This window comes from Phyllostomus hastatus, unplaced genomic scaffold (genome assembly GCF_019186645.2).
Source record: "Phyllostomus hastatus isolate PE091 unplaced genomic scaffold, TTU_PhHast_1.1 phas_contig_159, whole genome shotgun sequence".
In the NCBI taxonomy this organism is placed as follows: domain Eukaryota; kingdom Metazoa; phylum Chordata; class Mammalia; order Chiroptera; family Phyllostomidae; genus Phyllostomus; species Phyllostomus hastatus.
In genome coordinates this window covers 6,651,574-6,677,949 of record NW_025333640.1, presented here as the reverse complement: position 1 = coordinate 6,677,949, position 26,376 = coordinate 6,651,574, and the positions used below count along the sequence as shown (strand labels likewise).

Genomic DNA, 26,376 nt, shown 5'->3' with positions numbered 1-26,376 from the left:
TTCTGTTTAAGATCTCCATACAAAAGGACATGCCTTTACTTAAAGTCTTTTACCATGAATAGTGTCATTTACAAAAATATCACACACACACACACACATTAAGACTGGCTGGTCTGAATTCTTCAAACAAAAGTTAAGGCTTCTGAAATCTTGTTTCATTTTTAATCAAATTAATGGTCAATAACAATTTTTTAGGTAAATTGTCCTCAATACATATCAATGTCTAGTGAACATACACAATATTTTAAAATTGGAAGGTACTAGTGAAGATCAAATACAACTATTTCATTGGAGAGGTAAGGAACTGAGGCGCAGAGGCTAAAAGGGCCAAAGTCATACAGCTGCCACTGACACATTAAAGAAAAAGAAGGGAGAGGAGCAAGTTAACTTTCACATCTATCGGGGACAACGCACGATGACATATCAACTACAAAATGTAGTTGAGAGGGTTTCTGGTTCCTCTAAAGACTAAGGCATAGCTGGTTTTATAAATCACTGATATCAAAAAAAGGAACACTACAGAACAACAAAGAAAAGACATGCTACCCAACTTAACTTCATAAAAATGCAGTCTGAATAGAGAATGACACATTTACACCACATACTTGGGATAGGGATTTGGTGGGGTGGTAATGGGATGGGATATAAAAAACAGAGAGAAGACAATGGTAACTCTTATCTTCTCAGCAATGGTTTGAGAAAAGCTTTCACATACAGAAAAGTGGTTTAAAAAACACAACTTCCTTCATTCTCATGAATCATTCTTTATTGGTAAAAGCGAGAATCAGATTTGGAGGACTGCACGTATATGACATGTAGGTAGCAGGTGGATAATTCACATGTCATGAGCTCTGTCACAATTACAAGAAAACCAGAGAACCCTTTTTTAGACATAAAATAGGGAATTTTGTGCTTTTTCACAAATGCTATTAAAATTTTTTAGCACAAGTTTTGAAAAATCACTGGGGAAGTTCCATGATATCAGAGACAATGGGTTTTAAATCACTGGCATACATTATTATGCCCAAGTTGACAGATCTGCACTGCAATGCAGAAATGCAAGCAACAATCCAACATCTGCACCAGAAGGCAGAGATCAGACATGATTCCAGAATAAAGGGCTCTTCAGCTCTTACCTGTTACCTGTGCAACAACTGCTTGGGAAATCCTCCGATTGGCAAGAAAGGCTTTGATTTCCTCTTTTATCACACTGCTGTCCCTCCTAACAAAAACAGAAGACAAGACCAACAATGTATGTTGAAGGTAGAAATCCTCATCTTTGCTAAGAAAGGTGAAGCAGAGAGGTGGGGAGAACACAGAAAGGAAGGACACAAAAATAAAGGCAAACACACCAAGCTTGTGTGAAACATGAAATTAAAAGAAACCAAGAAACACCAAATATTCAAGTCCTAAAACACCACACCATCAGACGGATGCTGTAGTGAATGTAGCACGGTAGTTTAACTTTCATACCAGGAGGTGGCTAACTGCATGCTGTGAATAATTCACATTAGGAACAAGCTGCCATATGGTATGCACAAAGTGTCATTACTGTGGGATGAATGTATCTTACACAGACAGAAATCCTAGAAAATAGAAGCGACAACAAAAAAAATCAGTTGTGAGTAGATCGTGGGTTTGCATGTTCACTATGCACTGCATAAATAAGGTGCAGTTCCTTTTAAAACCTTTGTTGAAGAACAGAAGTCATCATCATTCTCACAACTGCTAGAATATTAGTCATTTCAAAAGGTCTTTGCCTTTTAATTTGCCTGATTTTCCTGTGTAAACAAAAAAATGTAAGTGGGATGGGCTGAATATAAAATTTTAGTATAAAAAGGCACTTATTAATTTATTACATGTGTTATACACAATACTTAATACTTAAACCTACACTATTTTCTGAATCCTTGAATTACATATTATAGACCTAATTTTTCCTCCACTGAGATGCCTTAACAATTTTTACTTATTTAAAAATTCAACAAATTCTCAAAAGACTAGACATTCACTAGGACGAATATGAACAGTGAGACTTCTGTTTCTCCACTAGAACAAAAAGAATACGTAAAGAAAAATTATACTTTAAACTGAGCGATTTTTCTTTGAATGTTTTATGTACGAAAAGATTACACAAATAGAGCACTAATGTTTGTTGAAGCCCAAAAGTAACAGAACAGTGGTAACATAATCTACTACAGAGGTCAGCAAACTCCCACCTTTTTTTTTATACACCCTATGAACTAAGAATGGTTTCCACAGATGAACATTTGCAATCAACTTAGTGGCAGGAAACACTATCTTTAAATGTGAATTAAAGCAAAATATAATCCCCTCCCAAATTCTATTTTCCTCACTAGTAGGCTTGCATTTTTAAACTTGTATTTAATTATTATTCTACACTGAATTTTGTTAATAAAAATTTGTGTCCATTTGTTTTCTCTCTTGCAAGTTGTCTATATTATATACTCAATTTTGTCTCTTGTCCAAAAAATTTACCATCTAGCCCTTTATGTAAAAAGTTTGCTGATTCCTGATCTGCGACAAAGGGATCATGAAATCCTTACAATCAATCATTTTGTGAATGAACCAGGAACTCTTTATAGGAGCTCAAGTCTCTCTACAGATTGTTTGGAGAAACAAAGAAAAATACCCTTTCCAAAATGAATCAGTTGTAACTTAATTTAGAGCAGATATTTTAGCCCCTTGAGCAGCAGGGGCTACACATTCTGTTAGTGGATTTCACACTCTAGGGAGGAGGGGCTACACATTCTGTTAGTGGACTTCACGCTCCCTTTCAGTCATTCTGGAAGAGAACAGAGAGGTGACAGTAGGGAGAACTTCCAGTCGGAGCTCTACAGCATATTCCCGATCTACTGGTTGGAAATCCTAATTAAAAAAAGATTCCCAAAGGAAGAAAATAGCTGCCTAATCCAACATCTAAAATTTCTCACACTGGTCTAGCTTCTGATCTAGATAATAGATAAACTCCTTCCAAAATGCTTGTTCATGTTTAAAATATTTCCTTAAAAATATGCACTCATTTTATTTTTAAAATTGTGTCTTTGACAGAAAAGACACAAATAAGTACATTTTAAAGTCAAACAAAACCACAAACTGCTGAGTAAAATACAGGCAATATAGACTAAACAGCTCACAAATGTCCATCAATAATCAGCTGAGCAAGAGATAACTTAAGCAGTATCTATTTCAACTGGCTGATATACATAAACAACCAAATCATTTGATTTCTGCAAAATTAAAATGAAAAAAAAAAAACTTAAAGAAAGCACTGCATTTCAATGTATAGAGTGTCCTCAGAAAATAAAACCTGAATATTAAGATAAATTTTTTAAAAATGTCCTTGTATGGAGAAAATGATTAGGTAGTATTTTCTTGACCACTGATATAAACTGGAATTTAAATCAATTTACTTTAAATCAAATTAACCTGAAGTAGACACTAAATCAGAGAGAGGAGGCAATCCTCAATTATTCCAACAGGGAACACCCCGTTCGTGAATTATTCACAGTCTCGCAGTGGGATACAGTCAAGGACGGCAGCAAGACAGCAGTTCACTTGCACTCCCGTGGGCTGCACTTGTGGAGACTCGACAAGTTTCTAAGTACCCACAGTGAGTTTCAAAAAAACCTCTTTACTCAACTGCTTTCTTTACCAGAGAGAATCTTTTTTGAATTGAAGAAAAATTTAAGACTTGAAAGAAAAGGCTGTGCTCGAGCAAGTCACTTAATAAGCCTGGGCTTTGGTTTCATCATCTGGTAAAATGAGAACATTAATACCACCATCACACAGCTTTTGAAATGTTTTTCCAAGCACTGAAATTAAACTTAAATGAAAGTTAATACTAAATGTGTATATAACATAAATAGAATGTTTTTCAATGTAAACATTTTTGAAACTGTAAAGGCACTACATAAACAATGGCTGTTATTTTATAAAATACCAGAAAGAATCCTGGGGAAAAATAGAAACAAATGACCTGCTGTAACTACATAAGACTGAATTAAACATCTGCATTGGGTACTTGAAGGCACCATGAAAACATTTCTAGAAAGTCACTTTAGACACAAACAGTGATGTGGCATTCAGTTGACTTAATAGGTACCTTCAAAACAGCAACACCATTCAACTTTCTTCATGTCCAATTCTCTTAAGGAATTTAAAAAACTTCCATTCTACTGCATTGCCTTTGTTCTTTAAACTTTCACATATCCCCCTCATCCTCCCCTCATTCAGCCTTCTTAACCTGCCTCTCCTACTGTACACATTGTACCCTGTGAAATTACCACTTTCTTGGTGTAGAAACTCTTTCATTTACTCCAGACATAATTTTCTCCCACTCCTTATTTCTTCTCTTCTGAAATTTGACATCCTCTTTAAAGAGAAGGAATCCCTTTTTCCTCCCATGTCTTATAAAGTCTCACGCTCATCAGGATTTCTTCTCCTCAAGTCTTACGGAATTAAAGTCAAATGTAGGCTGACCTTTCTTTGACCCATAACTTACTTCCCCAGAGAAGCTACCACTCTGTTTGCAGCTAACCACTTGGAGTCCATGTCATCATCCCTTCCTGCTGCCTTTTCCAAACCAGCCACGTTGGATTCTCTATCTGGTGATTTCCACATGTGGATGGAATTCTTCCTTTCCACCCTACACTGCCATTACTTTTATAACTTGCTAAACTTTCCATTGTTATCAACAGACCTTTCTTAGTATCTGGATGAATTAATCAGCAATGCCTCTTTGTGAAATGATTCTGTTTTAAGACAGAATCTAATTGTCATCTATTCACGGAACTTCTCCCTGATCCTGGAAGCTAACAAAGACCTTTTCTTCCAACAGCACTTGAACATTTCAATTGTACTACCTACACACTAATATGTTACATGCTATTCTATGTAACAGTTGTTTGTTATCTTTCTTGCTGGTCTGTAAAGTCCTTTAACATAAACACTATCTTATTCATCATGGGGTTTGCATAAAATAGAGCTTAATTTGTTCAATGAATGAACAAATCAGTGTTTGGAGATAAAAGGTGGTAAAATAGAAAACCTGATCTAGATAATTTATAAAACAACTCTAAATTCTTATTCTTATATATGTTTCAACTTCCACACCAGAATGAAAAAAGAATTATTTATGCTAGCTCAAAATGGCAATACTTTCTTTTCTGGAACAAAGAATACTAAAGAATGCATACTTAAAAGTAGCATGCTTTCAGATCTTCCATAACGTTTTGGTTGATATACACTACACATTCTTTAGGACCCCCCAAAAGGTAGTCTTATTTTTTCTTTTTTATTAAATTTATTGGGTGACATTGGTTGATATTAAAGGCAGTCTTTTATCTCAAAGACTTTCCACCTTTCACAGGTGGAAAAATACAATTGCATACAAATTCTTTCATATTTGAATAAAAACCTGATCCCTTTAATTTCCATACATGGAGATAAACAAAACATAATTTAAATTTTTTAAAAGATAATTTTAAAAAGAAAAGCTACTCTATATGTATAAACAACATGGTAACTGAATATTATGACTTATGGAACCATAAGTACCCTACCTACACAAGTAAATAATACCCTATTGTTAGAGCTACAGATAACTAACTAAAAAGAAAATCTTAGAATCTTATATAAAATGCTAATTACTGAGTCCGGCACAAATAACGCCCCTTTTTAATTACAAAATCATAAGCATGTATAATTCTGCACATAATAATATCACACTCAAGCACGCCATATGACATTTTAGATGAAATGTTCAATTAACACTATAAATTGTTACACCTATATTATTAGCCTACCAACCACACTCAAGCAGGCCTTACTTCTGCCGGACCCTGTATATTAACATTATGTATATTGTAACACTTACCTCATTTCAATTGTTATTTTATAATATACACAGAACAAAACAGATACTTTAATAAATGTATACTATGATGTCAGCATATATATATACCTAGATATACATATATATTAATAGACACATTTAAAAAATATTAACACGTGAATGGGCGTCATTCTAAAGCTAAGAGTTTTAAAGTCCTTCCTAGAATGTTGTATTCAACAATTTGTTGAGTATTATATTCTGGTTTCCTTTTTATGTTTTTTACCCTGATCAATCAAAAAATGGAAAAAGTAACAGTTACTTTCCTTTTCATTCTTTTTTAATAGGTTGATCAGACATAATTATAACAATCAATTTATAAAAAAAAATCCTTTATGTAACTTGAAATTACCGAGAGTTAAGTGTAAAGCCCTGACCGGTGTGGCTCAGCTGGTTGGGTGTTATCCCACAAAGCTAAAGGCCACTAGGTCGATTTCCAGTCAGGGCACATGCCTGGGTTGTGGGTTTGGTCCCTGGTCAGGGCATGTATGAGAGGCAACCGATCAACGTTTGTTTCTCTTGCACATTGATGTTTCTCTCCCCCTCTTTCTCCTTTCCTCTCTCTAAAACTAAATAAGATCTTCTTTAAAAAAAAGTTAAGTATATGGATGCAATGGGTTATAAAATTTGAAAAATATATTTCATGATTGAGTGCTAGGGAAGTTGGGCAATGTAAGCATGCAAAAGGTAAATTATACAGGGTGGGGCAAAAGTAGGTTTAGAGTTGTTTGTATGAAAAATAATATAATAATAAATAATAATGCAAGAATAAACTCTGTGCTTTGCTTACTCACAACTGTAAATCCCCTTTTTCCCCCCAGCCTGTATATGATACATGCAGAAACAGAGGCAGGAAGGCATTCAGGTACCAAGAACCCATTCTCCCCACCTAGGAACCACCAAATCCAGTCCACTACAGTATCATCACAGTGTTGAGCGATCATCAAGGACAGTATAGCTCTGCATGGGCACAGGGCACTCAGAAAGATCCACTGCTCAAAAATTTCTCTAACATTCTACCAAATAAAAAGTTATTTGGTTAGTTAAGTGACTGACTTGAAGTGGCAAATATCATGGGAGTTGGGAGGAGGCGCTTAGCCCATTGAGGCATTCATACTTTGTCTTGAGTTACATTAACCTCTGTTCCTAAAATCTTACCGGAATCTGCAGACATCAAAAATTTATTTACAAAGGCAACAGGTAACAGTGGCACATTGGCAATAAAGACATGAAGTTAAAATTCAAGATCTGCCACTTAAAATTTATAGTTTCTTGAGCCAATTATTTAAGTTTTGTGAATTTCAACTTCTCTGCTCCAACTTACAATATGGTTGTAATGATTAAAGTGAGGACAGTCATGCAATAAACTTCTCCCTCCAATCTCAGGATTGTTATTACCTGCAAGCTTAAGAAAAATGGGAGGTGGGGACAAAAGAAGAATGTAGGTATGGGTAAGGGCACAGTGGTAGAGCACCAGAGAGCCAGAAAGTCCAGTGAAATCCTGAGATGATTAGAGGACACTAAAGTAGCAGTTCTAAGAAACTGACGCAGAGAAAAGGAAGATGATAAAGCATCCTAACTTCACTACAAAGTATGTAAATTAAATACTAATAACAATACATAAACAGGTATGTAGTTAATGACAAAACTTGAATGTGCATAACTGCAGAATTTAAGTACTAATCCCAGTTATCGCTAAGTAGGTATTCTGGGGTTTTTTTGTTTGTTTTTCTGAGGACATAGTTGAATTACAGTATTATGCCAACCTAAGAGCTAACTGAAGTTTTAGACCCTGGCCAATCTTTTAGAGCCTTCTGTTAAAAAGAAAATTTTCTCAAACTTCTTGTTAGTTTAATACACGCTTGGAAATTAACTTGTTAAAAGTTTATTAAAACTGATTAACAGCAGCAGCAATAACAAAAAACAGGCTAGCATCCTAACAAATAAATTTTATTGTTAATATCCTTACTCTCAGGATAATTAAAAGCTAACATTCTTATATTTCAATAACTAAAGTAACTTTTATTTGCCCAAATGGTTCTCTTAATCTTGATGATGACATATATGTTAAGTTCAAAAAGAACATATGAACTTTGGATTGCTGCTTTAACAAATGACAATGAATTCAAAGTCAAACTGATCTCGAGCCCTGGCTGGTGTGGCTCAGTGGACTCAGCACCAGCCTGCGAACCAAAGGGTCACTGGGTTGATTCCCAGTCAGGGCATATGCCTGGGTTGCAGGCCAGGTCCCCAACAAGGGGCAAATGACAGGCAACTGCACATTGATGTTTCTCTCTGTCTCTTTCTCTCCCTCCCCTCTCTAAAATAAATGAAATCTTTAATAAGAAATTGATCTTGTATATTTTTAAGTTTTAAAAGCCTAAATAATAGGGTCCTGTGGTTGTTCTAGGAAACTGTTCATAACCAGAATTACACTGAAATCTAGATACAATAGTCTCTGTAGCCCAGAATTCCACAGTGGTAGTTCCATCCTGAAAATAAATTCAGGATAGTTTGTTTAAAAGATATTACACCATTGTGGTACTACAGGATAGATCTTCCATATGGCAATATCAAGCCCCCATTATACTATCTTCAAGTTATACTATCTTCAAGTCTTAAAATCTTTAGGGATTTTAACTCATAATTACAGAGTTTAATTTTATCTCTGACAAGTTCCTGCACAGCTTCTTTCATTATGCACAGTAACTAATCTATCTGCAGCCTCTCCTCCCTACTACAGTACAGGCGTACCTCAGAGATATTGCAGGCTCGGTTCCAGACCACGACAATGAAGCAAATATAGCAATACACAGTGAAGAAACTATAGCAAGTCACACAAATGTTTTGGTTTCCCAGTACATACAAAAGTTACATTTACACTATACTATAGTCTATTAAGTATACATACCTTAATTAAAAAATGCTTTACTGTTAAAAAATGCTAACCATCATCTGAGCCTTGAGTGATTCATAATCTTTTTGCTGGTGGACGGTCCAGCCTTGATGTTGATGAAAACCCAGTATCCACAAAGTGCAATAAAACGAGGTATGCCTGTAGTGATGACGTACTGAAAACAATACTTTTATCATCTATATTCCTAAAGATCTGTAAAAATGCCTTATCTCCAACCAAATGAATGATAAACTATCTGTATGGAACTCAAATCTCCCAAAACCTGTACTGCCTCCAAATTTACTATTCTTATTACCATAGTCCAGCCCATCTGCAATCCTCTGAAGATGAAACATGTCTAGTCTTTTCTACCTTTTACTATTCTCTTACCTTTAAATAAAGTCCTTATATTTCAAAGGAGAGGCTATCTTTTAAGGTTTAGCTCAAATTTGCCCATTCACTTAAAATGTTGCCCTTACCATGTACCAAGGCTTGGCACATCCTAGTGACACAACAATCGGAAACACGTGGTTGTTGCCCTCCAAGTGTCCCGGTCCCACGTGAAGCCATTCCTAATTGCCTCTGCTGCAAGTGAACATCTCCTCATATTCTCAGTGTTTAAAACCCTAAGCGCTCAAGCTTGGAATGGGTAGCATCACACATATATATGTGGCATCTACTGCTAAAAGGAGAACTTTTGCTTAAGAACAGAAACCATGTATTTTTCTCCCTAAGAACGCTACTTTTTATAGCGTAAGGGCTTAAAATTATTTTTTAGTTGGTATGTTGGAGGGAAAAAGTAAGCCTGTACATATTCTGTATCATGATAAAATCACCTTCACCCTCAGGAAGACTACTTACAATAATTTAAGGAATAGAGTGTATTAGCAAAGCTGACCATTCAGATGTGGGCAATTGGAGCCGTAAAGAGAAGGCTAACTTTTGCTTCGATAAACAGAGAGAATGGAAAAGGCATATCAAACAGCAAAGTGAAAGAGCTGAAGTTGAAAAGAGAAAATCAGAATTAAAAACATAAAATTTAAAATTTTTCTTTCATCTCCAAAGTGGGCAGGGGGAAATCACAGTTCTTATAGGTAAGCAGCAGAAATACAATTTATTACTCAAAACTAATCTAAGAACAAAGACATTCTGGGGACTCTGAATAAGCAAAGGAACCAACCTCATTAACTCCTCCACTTTATCATCTACATCAAGGTCTTCTTCTGAGGCTTCAAAACTGTATGACCTCTGACCCATGCTGTTTGCATGGTAGCGAGTTGGTGACATCTTTCCATTGGACGTGGACAATCGCTCGTTATTCTCCCTCCCATTTTGATTGGTAGTGCAAGGCTGTGGGGAGGTATCATAACTGTTGCTAGGCGATGGGGACATTCCCGAATGCTGGGTCTGTGTGGAGGCTGTAGCTGTAGAGGAAGATGCTGCAACATTGTTGGTACTATTCCCGTATGAACTTCCCCCATAGCTGGACCTTCTTCCAAACTTGTCACTATGCTCTTGATCAAGTCGGTCCAAAGTTTCCAAGGCATGGAGAATTTCGTGTTTAGTCATTCCAGTACGCCGAAGGCGCTGAAGCAGATCTATCTGTTCTATGGTAAATCTGGGTTCATCTGTATAGTGAGACATGGTTTCCAACAAACTGAAAAAAAATTAAAAGTTAAAATTAAAAAATGTCCCTTTATTTACAATATCTACCAAAGAACATATCATTATACAGAATGCTCAGCAGAAGATGCTGAGCTTCTTCAGTGAAAATGACTGAGGCATTACTATTATAATGATCCAAGATTTCAGTTATGGCAGCAATACCAAAACAACAGATTAAGTAAATACACTATGAAGTCCAGGCTACATGATTACTCACAGGTGTTTTTTAATCTCAAATTTATTATTCTGCATTAGAGTATCAATAAACAGTTGCTGAAAAAATACTTCATATTTTCTTATTTTACTAAATAACAACAGCAAAACTGAACTAGGAACTCTATAACTTCATTTATTGTAAACAAATGATTCAATAAACTAAACCAAAGCAAATACTAGTAACTAGCAAAATTATTTAAAGAGGAGAGTTTAAATTTAAAATTATTTAAATACATAAAAAATGTATTAAGCACCATTTTGTCTACCACTTAGCAATTTTATATTTCATTTCTGTAATGCATTCTCTGTTAAATGATATCCTGAGAAATGGATCTTTCATGGTTGTAGCCAAAGTGAACTATTTATTTGTCTTAGAAAATTGCTTCTACATTATGTTTACTTTAACTAACACAAGAGACTGCAGCACATCAGAAAAGGTTCCAGAGTCAATGACAATACAACACTGGTCAACAACAGACCACATACACAACAAATCTAGGTGGTCCCAAAAGATCATCACCTAGCCATCCTAACAGCCTTTGTAATCTCATGACACAATGCATTACTCCTGTGTTTGTGATGATGGGCCAAACGAACGTACTGCACCGACAGTCATTTAAAAGTATAGCACATACAATAATGTATAGTACATAATGCTTGATAATGATAATAAACAACCATGTTACTGATTCATCCATTTACTATACTATACTATTACTGTTACTGTAGAATGTACTCTTTCTACTTATAAAAAAAAAACATGCTGTAAAAGAGCATGCAGTGTCACCACAGCAGCTGCCTGTGTTGCTGTGGTGTTTATCTCTTGATTGCATCACTTTCTCTTATGCTGTTTTGTACAGTAACATGCTGTACAGACTTGTAACCCAGGAGTAAAAGGCTGTACCATAGAGCCTAGGTGTGTAGTAGCTGTACCATCTAGGTTTGTGTAAATGCACTCCACAATATTCACCTAACAACGAAATCACCTAACAATGCATTTCTCAGAATGTATCCCCACGTTAAGTGGTGCTTAGCTGTATTAAATTTAAGGGAGTTGTCAAACATAAAAATTCTTACTACTTTAATTCCTATTTTTATAAAACCCAAATTTCCTATTTAACATATTTTGAACTGCAATTTCTTCTATTTTTATTTTAATAGGTCTATGCCAAATAGTATGCATTGCATGTAGTAGGTTCTCAATTAAGTGTTTGCTTATGGAAATAATGTCAGCACCAGAAGTTTCTTCAACCCTCTACATTAAAAATTATTAAATACTCACATTTAAGAAGGCACTGGGCAAGAGTTTCATATAATATAATGTCACCTAATCCTCACAGCGACCTTCTGTGGTAGATTTTCTTTTTTTAAAAATTTGTATTAATTGATTGATTATTGAAGAAACTAAGGCTCAGAGTGATTTTGTACCTTGTAAAAAGTCTGATTAAGAGGCAGAAAAGATTTAAACCTAGATCTTACTAACTCCAAAATCATACATTGTTCTGCTTTCCAATAAAGGCAAGACTTGCTGGACACGCACGATTTGGAGTGCAGGCTACTGTACTCTTTTAAGTCTCCAGTATCTTCTGCTTCCTTCCAATGCGCATGACCAGCCACCACAGCAGTCTGTCCTTTCACAATCATTACATTCTTTCTGGATGGCCTAGGCTTTCTCCTCCAGCCACTTTGCAATAAAAAATTTCATACAGAAAAAACTGAAATATATTTACCTGGAAATGGTCCAGGTAACATATAGTAAAATACACAGTGAAATATAGTGAAATACATTACCTGGAAATATACAGTGAACCTATATACTAAGCACTCAGATTTTGCCATTACCATCTTACTTGCTTTATCACACATATACCCAGTCCATATGTGTCCATCCCTCTACTCATCTAATTTTTCAATGCATTTCAAAGTCAGTTACAGACATCTGTACACTTCCACCTAAATACTTCCGCACGCGTATCACTGACTAGAGCTCAGTATTTGTTCAGGTTTTCTTTCTTTTGGGGTCAACTTTACATAAAAGCAAAGACACATATGTTTACCTTTCTGTGAGTTTTGAGAAGTAGGTACATATGTGAAATTCAAATGCCTATGGAGATACAGCATGTTACCATCACCCCAGGCAGTCCCCTCATGTCCCTTCCATGTCCCTTTCCCTCAGAGGCAACCACTGCTCAGATTTTTCCCCACTACAAATTAGTTTTGCCTGGTCTAAAAAATCATATAAATGGAATTTTTATGTGCTCTTGTGTAAGGCTTCTTACACTGAGCATAAAGGTTTTGGGATTCATCTATAATGTTGTGTCTATCAACAGTTTGTTCCCTTCTATTGCTGAGTAGTACTTCATTGTAGGAATATACCACAGGTTTATCCATTCTACTTAGGACATTGAGACTATTTCCAATTATTAGCTATTCTAAATGCTTTCGCTATTATAATTGTACTCTACTAATTTTCTTGTTAACTTAATATATCCCCCTGTAATATATCATCACCTACCTGGTTGGGTGAGAAAACTTTCAACCAGAGTAACTCATTTACTTTTTCTCCTGACCAGTTTCAGAAGAACAGTACCCATTACTTAACACAAATGATCTGTTATTCAAATGTTCTATGATCTATGCTAGTTATATTATACAGGTGCATTCGCTGTGACCATTCACCAAGTTGTACACTACTGATTTGCACATTTTTCAGTAGATATGTTGCACTTAAAAAGTTTGTTGAAAAAAAAAAACTACATGAGTATTTTCCTAATGACTTATAAGAAACAACACTTTAGTTTCTGTTTTAATCCTCAGCCCTTTGCATGCTCTACCAAGTGCTGAACAGTACAGCAATCCCCCCTCAACCATGGTTTTGCTGTCAACCAAGGCTCCAAAATATTAAATGAAAAATACCAGAAATAAATCATTCGTAAGTTTTAACCTGTGCGTTGTTCTGAGTAGCATGATGAAATCTCACACCATCCTGCTCCACTCTGCCTGGGATGTGAATCACCTTTCTGTCCAGCATCTCCAGACTTACAGGCTACCCGCTCATTAGTCACTTAGTATCCATCTTAATTAGCAGATGGACTGCTGTGATACTGCAGTGCTTGTGTTTAAGAAACACTTATTTTACTTACTAATGGCCCCAAAGCACAATAGTGATGCTGACAACTGGGAGATACCAAAGAGAAGCTGTAAAGTGCTTCCTTAAAATGAAAAGGGGAAAGTTCTCAACTTAATAAGAAAAAAGATTGTATGCTGAGGTTGCTAAGATCCAGGACAACAATGAATTTTCTATCTGTGAAATTAAGAAGGTAAAAGAAATTTGTGCTAATTTGCTAAGAGAGACTACATTCACGTAACTGTTATTATAACAGTTACAATTGTTCTATTTTATTATTGTTGTTATTGTTAATCTCTTACCTAACTTATAAAGTATTTCACCAGTATGTACATACAGGAAAAATATAGTATATACAGCATTCAGTATCTGTGGTTTCAGTCACCCACTGGGAGTCTTAGAACATACCCACTGTGGATAAGGGGGAATACTGCTTATTAATCCTTATCCTAGGAAGTTATTTTTTGAAGTAGTTGACAAATCCCTTTAGTAATCCAAATAATTTAACTTTGAATTTATTACTTTGGTAAATTGAGGTTTCTATACATCATTCTTTTACCTTTAAAATGAATGCCTGTCCATTGCTAACTTTAGTCTTCACATTCTCAAACTACTTCATAAGCTGACATGTCCTTACTTTAAATAGGAGACTTCAAGAACTGTTTTTTAATATGGAAAATAAAACAAAACAAAACACCTATCATAATACTGCAGGGACCAAAGTTCTGCCACCCCAAAATGTATCTTTTGGGACACTGATTTGAAGCTGGTTATTAAGAAACAAAGGCTCAGAAAAACCTTTGACCCACCCCTTTCCTGTCTAAGGGAAGTCAGATGGCAAGTCCTGCTTCAGGAAGGGAGCCCTAACATATTCACTTTAGAACTCTCGCCTTAGCCTAGTAACTGCTAAATAAGATAGACAAGAAAGATCCATGCAAAAACCTGTTCTGCTCAATTCTCCCCTCAGTTCCACTGTTTTTGCGTTGCCTGGCGTGAGTTTGCTGTTCATGTGTTCCATTCTTTCTTGGCTACCTACGAACTGCCTATTTCCCCTTGAAATCACAAACCTAGGCCCCCACCCCTTCTCCTTTGTCTAAAATGGCATATAAACCTCAACTGCAGAATGCCTCTTTGGGTCTCACTATGACACCCCCAAATGTACATTTGTATAATAAACTTGTATAATAAACTTGTTTATTTGTATAATAAACTATAATAAATTTTGTCCTGTTAATCTGTTAATTTGATTAGCCCAACTAGAAGAATTTAGAAGGTATGAGAAAAAATTTTTTGATAGCCCCACAATATTTTCCTGTTTTATTTATGTCAGAACAGAGAGTAATCTGTATAACTTCAAATCTCTCTCAGTATAGAGCAGTACTTTATATTAGCATGAAACTAAAGTATATTATATGAATTATATTATATGCATTATATTATATGAACCTATAATTAAAAAGTATCCATCCTAAAGCTGGTAATAGAACTAAAGATTCCACAGTATCTGAAACAATGAACTCCTTTACATCATTTCAGATTCACTGATGATGGAACACACTTTTTACCTGAAAACTCATAAAAGGAGATAACACAAAGGACCAATTAATTTTGTTTGCCCAGAATGCCTCATTGTTTCCAACCACATGTTCTTGGGCTGCTACTGATAATACTCTACCCCCTGACCAATGGGATGGGCACACAGGAAGCCATGCCTTGCTCTCTTCAAAATACTCAGGATAGACTAACGGACAGTCACTATAACTGTGTTCAGCTGCAGGAAGATGTTAATCTGGTACATTCCTCACCATGTGGAAGAAGCTAGTTTGTAGTGCTGGGAATAAGGAAATTAAGAACTAAATTTCACCTTAGTAAACAAGAACCACATTGTAGCTAAAAGGAAATGATAAGGGAGACATAGTGCAGCTAAGCAAACATCCTGTGTCGAGCAGATGCTCTCCCCTGGGTAGGCTAGATAAGCAATGCTTTGTAGTTTTTAATGAGAAAATAGGAACCTAGCTAGCTAGAGCCAGGAGATTACTAAGTTAATGAACAAACATCCTGCCTTCCCGCCTTATGCAAGAATGCTTGGTTTGAAATTCTCACGCGTGTGGTCTTTGTAAGCGAATTGCTAACTGCCATGTCTGCTTCTGTATAATGCTTGCTTGCCCGCCCCTATATAAGGACGTAGTTGTAAGCGCTTGGCGCGGTTCTCGTTTGCAGCTCCTTGTGGGCACTGTGTTGCTGGACACTTTGAGAGTTCGCCCCTGCGCAGGTTAAACTTGGCCAATAAAGTAACATCTTTGATACCCTGAAAGTCTCCGATATTTGTTCTTGTGTTTGCTGGATGCTACAGTAGGAGACTTAAAGCATGCAACCAAGAAATGCAGGGCAAAGGAGAAAGCTTTGCAATGCTCATAATCCTTGTTCCAATAATTCCTAAATCCCTGCGACATTCCTGCTCTTCTTGCTGTATTATTATGTAAGAGAATAAATTTCCCTTTTTTGTTTCACCTTGTTTAAATCAGATGTTTGTGTCTTGCACAGAGAAGTCCCTGATACTAAAAGATACATCTAAAGTAAAAACATCAACAACCACTAGAATGGAATATACAAGTTATGTTCAGAAAAACTCCAACCATTTGTATAACATTGGTTTGCATAACATTGATGTAACCTGGCAGCCAAGGAGAGCGGACTGGGATGAGCATGTGTGAACAATGACTTCACTTTACTAGTAGAGGTGGGGGCCGTTGTGGTAGACCCTTCTGAGTGAGCATGTGTACTATGTGACATCACATTCAATATAACTGAGCAAGTAGAGCAATGAATCTGCATGAAATTTTGTATTAAACTTGAACATTCCTCTGCAGAAACTATTCGAATGATTCAGAAGTCCACAGCTATGGGCAACTGGTAATTGACAGCTTCATCACAACAACACGCCTGCTCATGCATCATCTTGTGCAAAAATTTCTGGCATAACATCAAATCACCCAAGTGACTCAGCCCCTCTATAGCCCAGATTTGGTCCCCTGTGACTTCTGGCTTTTCCCAAAACTAAAATCTCCTTTGAAAGGGAAGACATTTCCAACCATCAATGAGATTCAAGAAAATACAACGGGGCAGCTGATGGTGACTGGAAGAACTGCGTGAGGTCCCAAGGTGCCTACCTTGAAGGGGACTGAAGGGTCATTGTCCTATGTACAATGTATCTTGTATCTTCTTCAATAAATGCCTCTATTTTTCATAGTACATGGCTGGATACTTTCTGGACAGACCTTGCAGATCCCTATCTAGTAGAATGATAATGTCATAATGAGAAGGATCAATCATGCATATAACACTGGAGAAACAATATTTTACTGAGAAAATGCCAAGATTGGCAGCTTTCTTGAATACTGAGAATAATATCCCAATGTGCATACTATAAACAAAGGTACATATTCTGTAACTTCCAAATTTTATTTCTCATAATTTACCTAATTTTGGCACATAATCATGCAATTATGGCAATAAATGACCTACAAAGGTCATCTAAGTCTATGATACCAGCAGTTCTTTTATAGCAGAAAGATAACATGTAAGAATGGAATTAATTTTCTTGCATGGCACGAAGACTGCTCACAGGATTAGGAGCATCTCCCACTCTAAATCACTAATCTGAATGCAGACTCAGGCCAACAATAATTGAAAATGTGTGAAAAGAATTCTGACACTGCAATAACACGGACAGTGTTTAAAAGATAAAAGAACAATCAAATTCAGGAATTATGGTTCAGTTCAAAAACTAATGTTATAAAAGACCATAATAGTAAGCCTATTTTACAAGAAAATTTACCCTTAGTTGGATATGTATGTAAATTCTTCTTGGATATGGCATGAGGTCCAGAACACACTTTCTTAAACTAAATTCTACACACATGTAGAGCAAAAAAGGTTAGAATACTCACAAATGATTAATCTTGAAATCATATGCAAAAAAAAAAGACTACTTCCTTACTAGTAAAGCATCAATGCTTAATGAAATTTTATTGGATAATATGGCATTTCTTCAGCTTGATTCTGCTGTCTCTATTTTTTTATCTGGAATGACTCAGCAAAAGGTGGCCTGGTCATACGTTAGTTTTGTTTGGATTACACAGTATGTACTGCAGGATGATTTAACACATTCTATAGTCAATCATAACATTCATCATCGGAAGGTGTACACAGGCCCTTCTTACTATTTATGGCACGTCACCGTCTTTCACAATTAATGTTACCATCAAAGAAGTGGCAGTCTTAAAGTAAGAAAATTACAAGAAGTAAGAATAAGTAAGAAATGAAGATTTACTAGGGATGGAGCATGACAGTATGATAAAATAATTCCATAATTCAAACCAATAGGAAAACTGATAAGAGCATAATAGAGGCTATGATGGTAGATAGCAATATAAAAATATTCTTTTCATAATAAAAAGACTTGGAGAAACAGAGCATTATATTCTAATGTGTCAATCACTCTTTAATAGTTATTTCTAAATCACCAGTGATTAAGATTGAAATTTCTCTGTAGCTACTTCATGCATGTTTGGGAAAAAAAATCCAAGTAAAAACAAGTTTATAGAAGGGGAGATACAAATTAAGTGTGGAATCAGAGAACTGGAGACCATTTAGACAAAAATCATTAATTCAACTAAGACTGAGTGCTTCCTACATGTCAGACCACAGAGGATGCAACAAGGAACAAATCAGGCAAATATTCCTAACCTCCTAACCTCATGATGCTTACATTCTTTTTAAAAAGAGATTTCATTTATTTATTTATTTTAATAAATAAATTTATTAAAGGGAGAGGGAGAGAGGGAGAGAAACATCAATGTGTGGTTGCCTCCTGTGTACCCCTCACTGAGGACCTGGCCCGCAACCCTGGCATGTGCCCTGACTGGGAATGGAACAGGCGACCCTTTGGTTCTCAGGCCAGTACTCAATCCACTGAGCCACACCAGCCAGGGCAAATGATGTTTATATTCTAATGGCCATTAAGAATAGCCATCTTAAATAAATTCTTTAAAAAAAAAAAAGAAGGGGTGGGGGACTACAGTCCAAAGCCATGCAGTGCCTTCCACTTCCCAGGGACACAGCTACTCAGTAGCAGCACAGGCTGCGCCTCACATCTTCTGGGCCTATTCCAGAGTGTTTGCGATAAATGGCTACATCAGTGAGAGGGGGGGAAAACCTTTAATGAAAAACCTAGATAATAAGGAAAACCTATCTTAGTGTCTACTTACTGGATTATAGAACTGTCAACCAAAACGGAAGGAATTTAATTGAAACTGAGACTGCACCAAATTTTAGAAAATACTTATGCTAAAGGCATTCTGCATTAGACTCTAAAGATGCACTTAATGAGCTAATAGATACTCTATCTTCTCTAATATCTGAAATTACGGGAATACTTTTACTCAGAGGCCTATTTAATATGAACTAGTGGTTACAGTTCATATCCTAGCACACACACACAAAAATTCTCAACATAATACCATCATCACAATTTGTGTTTTTTGCCTGACTCCAAAGGAAGGCTCACAACTACATTAGCTAATAGACTTAACTACATTATCATCCCCAGTAGGTTAAAGAAAAATAGCTAAGGTGCTAGGAGTTTGCACACAAAAGACAGTATTAAGGTAACATGCTTCCAACAAGTGTGCTTGTCACAAGGGATCTAGCACCAGTTCTCTCAAATGGCTAAACATCTATTTCACATGTTTCTAGGCTATGAAGCAATTTAAAATAACAAGTAATTTTATGTTGAATTAAAAATTAATGTCTGACTTAAAAGTTGAAAACAGAAATGGTAAAAGAGAAAGTTGATAGATTTGAAAATTTATCAAAGAAATTACCACACGATTATGAAAAAATTCTTCCAACTCTACAGACGCCTGCTTTCATTTTTGAATCATCATCATCATGACTTCTTCACTGTATCTAAAACAATTAAGAAGATAAAAACTAAGAGAAGGACTGGATACTTACACCACTGGGAAGGAACTGAGCATACTTTACATGAGGTGAATCAATATCCTTTCTAGAGATGACCGGTGTTATTTACCATTCTGTGGAATAAAGACAGAAAATTCAGAAATTTTGTATTTGTTAATCAAGTATTGCATAAAAAATTTAATTATACAACTCAAGGATATTGACATTTTAGCATCAGCTAATTATATCTTTAAAATTATGCTGTAATTTTAAAATGAAATATCGGTTTGAAGGAAAATTTTAAAATCAGAAAAATACTAGTGATAGTTTTAGAAATTATTCACTTGGAAAAAGTAATGAAAACCAACCCTCTGAATGTTAATCTGTTATCAGACACCACCCACAGAAAAAGATTTAAACATGCAATGGAATATATGTGCATATATGACATTCAAGATAACTCTTTGATAATAACATCAGTGCATTTATGTAGAATTCTACAAACAAAAAATACACCCCAGTATGATTGTAGCTAAAGGCCTTAACTGTGTGGTAAATTTTAGGGTCTCATTCCAAGTATGTTTCTTATTTCACTGCTAGCCAAATCCTGAGTGACTTAATTTCTCTAGGCAAATCTTGAGTAACTTACTTTCTCTAAGCATTAATTTCCTCATCAATCAAAACAGGAATAGTAGATAACTACTACAACAAACTACAAGAAGTTAAATCATTTTTTAAAATGGTAATGATAAAGCACTTCACAAACTATCAAGTATCAGAGGCTGTTACCACCCATTTTAAAGACGAAGAATATCAGTATTGTATTTAGGTTACTAAGCAAGTGTAAGTTAATAACGGAAAAACTGAGGTTAATACTTTACTTTCTGATTGTATTCTCTTGCTTTATTTGCCACTCACTCTGACCCCTTTCAATTTAGAAATAGAGGTTAACAAAAAATGAAATCTACGATTCATGGTTTAGGAGCTAAAGATCATGTATCATCGACTGAACTTATTAGCAGTTTCAAACCACAATCTACACAGGCAAACATTTCCATTAATTTAAAGTTAAGATTATAAATTAGATGAAAGTTTAAAATGTTGATGTCAAAAACCTTCCCATTAAAGTACACATTCAGCACTGAATTATACTAAACAAGATCAAAATGTCTAACAGTGGCTAATGATATATGCAAAATATAGAGTACAGTTAGAAACCTTTCACATTTGCATATCTTAAAAATTGTAGCTTTAATGAACTTCCTATTGTACTTAATTTTCTTGCTGACTTGAGAAATATCTACCCTAAAAAAGTAGATACAGTTTCTTGTTTTGGCCAGTTTGGCTCACTTGGTTGGAGCATTGTCCCATGGACTGAAAGGTCAAGGGTTTGATCCCCAGCAGGGGCATGTAGGAGCGGGTGGCCAATCGATGGTTCTCACTCTCTCTCTCACCACTCCCTTTCCTCTCTTGCTAAAAGCAATAAAAATAAATGTCCTCGGGTGAGGATTGAAAAAAGTAAATATAAAGTACAAAGAAATCTACTGAAAATGTTGCTGATTGCATTTCCAAGACAAAATAGCAACACGAAGCCACAAAGCTGATTACTGGTCAATACACATTTTTCACTCTTGCTCAAATCCAGTTAAAATATACTAAGTGGCTACATACCCTGGCACTGGCACAAGGTCATGAGTAAGATATGATACCAGCAGTGTAGGAGCTTATTAAACTGTGGGAGAGAGTCAAATAACAAGTAGACACACACATCTCTGCTAAAAGGCATGATGTGAATACACTAAAAATACAAAGTTTCTGAGAGTAACAATTTAGAAGAATTTAGGATACAAAGAACTGGGAAAACTTAAAGTGAAATCTCAGCTTTTATCTGAAGATTAGAATAAGACTTTCACCAAACCAAGGTGTGAAGGGAGGTGACAATCATTGGAAGAAAAACTCCAGAGAGAAGGAACAGAGAGATTAGGAGGTATGTTTACAAAATAGAGTAGAACCACACACATATATCTAAGTATATGGAGAGAAAACAGGTAGTCAAAAGGTAATGAAGTTGGGTTGAAGGATGGGTATGTGTAAGGATTACAGGTACAGAAGGATAAATCCATACAGTTCTGCAATAAAATTATAAAAGTTCCTACTATCAGAACTGGACTCAATTATTAAATGATTAATTGAGAGTTGTCAAAATCCTACACAAAGTCAGGTTGAGCAATGAAGAAAAGCCTACTATCAGCATTGCTGACCCTTGAAGAAAAATATAACCCAGAAAATTCCCTGGAAACAAGGACCTGTAGATGCTGTGTTACCCACAGGTGGTAAGAAGGCTCTTTTTACCCTAGCTTTTCTCTTTAATATAAAAAGTGTGACTGTGTAAGGTAAAAGAAAAGGTGAACTTCAAAAGGCATACAATAAAGGTGTCTGCCTCCCACTCCACACTCCTTTTTTCTCTTCTACCCAGACAGCAGACACAATTTCTTCACACATCTTTGTATACATATGAGTGTTAACTTTAGGATAAATTTCCAGCAAAGGAATTGTTATGGCAAAGAGTATACACAGTAAACTATGACAGACAGATTTTATCAAACTGCCTCCCAAAGAGGCACCAAATTATACTCCCACCTTTGGGAAACGCTTAATTGTGAATCCAGTATGTCAGTGGTGATTTACAATTGAATTTACATTGTGCAGTTGGACATGTTTCTGTTTCACTCAATAATGGTAAACACAGAAAGGGCAGAATATTTAAATCAAGAAATAAAGACATAAAAGACAAGCAAGCCATCACTGCAAATACTTATTACCATGACCCTTAAACTCAGATTTTGGTACAAAAAAGAATTCTCAGATGTTTCAAACAACCATTACAGAGCCCCTTTCGCTGTTCTTTCAGCACCTCCCACAGAACCCAGTGTTATCCACTTAAAATATCTATCTAAAAACAAAAGCAAAAAATGCATTAAAATACAGAGGTACATAAGCCTCACGATCCCGTAAGTTTGATGTTGTTAGTACTTTCAATTTACAGGTAAGAAGGTGAACCTTCTTCCAGATTAGATATATATCAGAAACATACATATGAGTCCTGGCTGGCATAGCTCAGTGGATTGAGCGTGGGCTGGGAACCAAAGTGTCACAGGTTCGATTCCCAGCCAAGGTACATGCCTGGGTTGCAGGCCATAACCCCCAGCAACCGCACATTGATGTTTCTCTCTCTCTCTGTCTATCTCCCTCCCTTCCCTCTCTAAAAATAAATAAATAAAATCTTTAAAAAACAATCATTTAAAAAAAAGAAACATACATATGAATATATAAATAAACCTAATACATGGCAGTTAAAAAAAACTCCACCATAACAAATAAAAAGTGAACATCTCCACCCTTACCTCTGAGTCTTTCTGTCCAAAGATAATACTACAAGGCTTCTTGTGAATCCTTACAAGGATAAGAAATAAATATACATAGACCTGGGGCTTTTAGAAACTTTTTATGAAAATTTGCAAACATATACAAGGGCAGAAAGAACAGAGTAAAAATTGTATCCATCATCCAGGCTGAATAATGAACAACTCCCTTCCCTGCTCCCCTGGATATTTTCAAGCAAATTCCAGACATCTTATCATTCTAAACATATAATTATTAGAAAGCTTTAATAGCTGGTTTCCAAATCCAGGGTAGATTAGACATAAAAATTTAGAAAGTGGTTGGGAAATGCATAAAAAGGATTTTATTAAAGGAAAAAAGTGATAGCTACTTAAAAAGGAAAATATAAATGAAAACATCTATTTAATTATAAATGCAGAGTAGGGCAAAAGCAGGTTCACAAGAAACAGAGTTCACTCTTGTGTTAGCTCTTCACTGATCACTGTGTTGTTTTCCCTACGGACAGGGGTGAACTGTACCTTGGCCCCACCCTGTGCCTACCCACAACAACACTGACACGTCTCAAAGAGGGATGCTTAGGGTCTTTGTTTCAAAAGGGCAGAAAATTATGTGAGTGACATACTTGTTTTTAAAACTTGAAATGGTTGAAAGTTCACATTTTAGGAAGTTAATCAGAAGTTGTTTCACTTAAAGTCAAACATAGTTTCCCTTGAACAATGCCAGATAAATGAGGCCTCACCACAGTTAGCTATGACCTGGGAAGCACACGGACAATTGTGGGGAAAAAAAACAACAACCCACAGATATTAGGAATTAAAAACTCAGATTAAAATACTAATCTCTCAAATAATGCCTCTAGATAGCTTAAAACTGTAAGTAACAACCACTAACACTATTAAAGAATACTTCCCTGGGCCAGACACTCACTGGGCAAGTGCTTTAGGTGCACAAACTCATTTAATTTCTCAATCCCCTGAGGTGGGTAATTAAGACAAGACACTACTTGCCCAAGGTCAATCAGCTAATGAACTTCCTTACTAAAACTGTAGCTTAAGTACTTATGTTAGGTTTCATCTTTCTTCAAAATACAAGATTAGGTACACTATTTATTTTCATTCTCTGGAGCGAATGTTTAATGATGACAGATACTGTGCAGCAAATTGAGCAACAGACACATTGTGTTTCACCGTGTGTGCATTCCCATCTATAACTGCACCCGTGTTTCTGGCCCAAACTCTCAGGCAAAAAAATCTTATGTTTTAATTTTTTAATTCAATTATTTATGTATTTATATTTAGAAACAAAACCAATTATCATATCCCAGGGTATTATTTTGCATACAGATATCATTATTGCTTTCTAGAGTTGTACTTTTGACACACAAACATAAAAGAACTAAAAACATATATATGGACACAGATTTAGTACTAGCCATGTATAATGCACATCCTTATTTTTTCTCTCAAAAATTTGGGCAAAAAAGTATGCATTATACATGGCAAAATACGGTACTTCTATCTGATGATTTTTTAGAAAAATATCTAAGGATGTTTACATTAAGTTTTACTCATTATATTTCATGATTAAAGGTTAAGTATGTCACATTCCATGGAGATTTCTATTGCAAACGCCTTATTACATATACTACTTGTCAAATTTCTAAAGACCTATTGATACTTATATAGCTTCCCCCTACATTTCCAGTGACAGGAAAGTTTAATGGAGAGTATTTGTGATAAAGATCTGCCTTTTTTGATTCTCAATCTCTTTTTTGTAATTTCAACCCACTCATCTGGCTGAATCAATAAAGACTAAACTTAAACTTCTTTTCTCTTTCACAAAGCAGCCTTTTAAATATCTGCATAATCTTGGCAAAGAGTTTCCATGATAAATATTACCAGTCCTTCTTCTAGTTGGACATGGTTTGTCATCATCCTTTCTTCTCCTAAAAAGTGGCTCCCCAAATTCAACACAAGACTCCTACAGAGCACCTAACCACAGCAGGACACAGGGAACTATTAGTTCTCCAGTCCTGGACCTAAAATTACATATTACTTTCTCCCACCACCAAGTCATTTTTTGTGTGTGTTAAATCTGCAGACAAAAAGTCTTGCACATTAATTCAAGAAGCAGTAATTAAACATCTATGTTTAACCAGGCTTTCCTTTCCCAGGGTCCCCTTCCCTAAACCCAGCTTTAAAAAAGAAAAGAAAAACAGCAAAATAGCTTCATTTTTAATTTTTATTCTAAGCAAATATTACTAGTTGACATGTTTATGTTACGTGTTTATGTGTCTATAATCTGTGCCATTATTGTCTGTTATCTGTACCAGCTCCTACAGTAGTATCTGGAACATAAAAGACACTATTTTTGTTATTAGTTGAACTAACTCAGGAATAGATAGAAAAAGGTGGAATATTAATATTCTTTATGGCTTTTGGAAAGGAGTCTCTAGACTACTATACTTCACTGCTAGACGATCTTGAAGCTTTATTAATGGACACAATCAATCAGAAGAGCCACATGACTGACTGCCACATGTTCTCTAGAATTTACTATGGTAGTCTAATATAGGAATTCTAGGTTTTGATTAAGAGATGTGGTGGTTTTTGATATCACCTTAAATATGTTCCCTACTTTTTTTTGTATTCTAACATAGTTATATAACCTGAAAATGAAAACACACATTTCTCTGTTAATAACATGTCGCTGGTAAACTTTATTGACTATTTTGTGAAATGTTAGAAAAGACTCACCCTTATGTCAGAGGCTGAGCCACCATCTCTCCCTCCCTCTGTAGGTGGCCTCATTTGTACTTGACACCAATCATTAGCACTTGTATCCCTCAGTCATTTTAGAGGCCGCTTCCCTTGTAGCTTCCTTACTTCTGGAGTTGTTCTTGTATACTCTGTGGCTTGATTTCAGATTTTCTGATTCACTTAAGTTAAAAACACATCTATGGATCAGCTGCTGTTTATACTACAGTATTTAATTATCATCCCCTACTATTAAAGTCTCAGGGTGTTCTATTCCCATGGGGTAGCTACTGTTAAATTACACATGATCCTACTTCATTTTTAAGGAATTACAGTGCAAATATATCACAGCAAAGAGTATGTTTTCTCCATGTCAGTGTAAGTCAGTTGTTCCCAAACTGTGCTGTGCATCAGAATCACATGGGTGTCTTTTGAA

General features: G+C 35.7%; 1 protein-coding gene across 9 annotated transcripts in view; it reads right to left on the bottom strand.

Annotated features, from left to right (window-relative positions):
- HMBOX1 (homeobox containing 1) overlaps positions 1-26,376 on the bottom strand; it is a 171,798-nt gene that overhangs the window by 89,324 nt on the left and 56,098 nt on the right. For all 9 annotated transcript variants that reach the window (XM_045831008.1, XM_045831011.1, XM_045831009.1 and 6 more), the window contains exons 2-4: positions 19,837-19,916; positions 9,991-10,467; positions 1,137-1,222 (exon numbers count right to left, since the gene is read on the bottom strand). In XM_045831008.1, coding sequence (XP_045686964.1) covers positions 1,137-1,222; positions 9,991-10,467; positions 19,837-19,859 — 586 coding nt within the window. In that variant the 5' untranslated portion in view covers positions 19,860-19,916. The remainder of the gene's footprint in view (positions 1-1,136; positions 1,223-9,990; positions 10,468-19,836; positions 19,917-26,376) is intronic.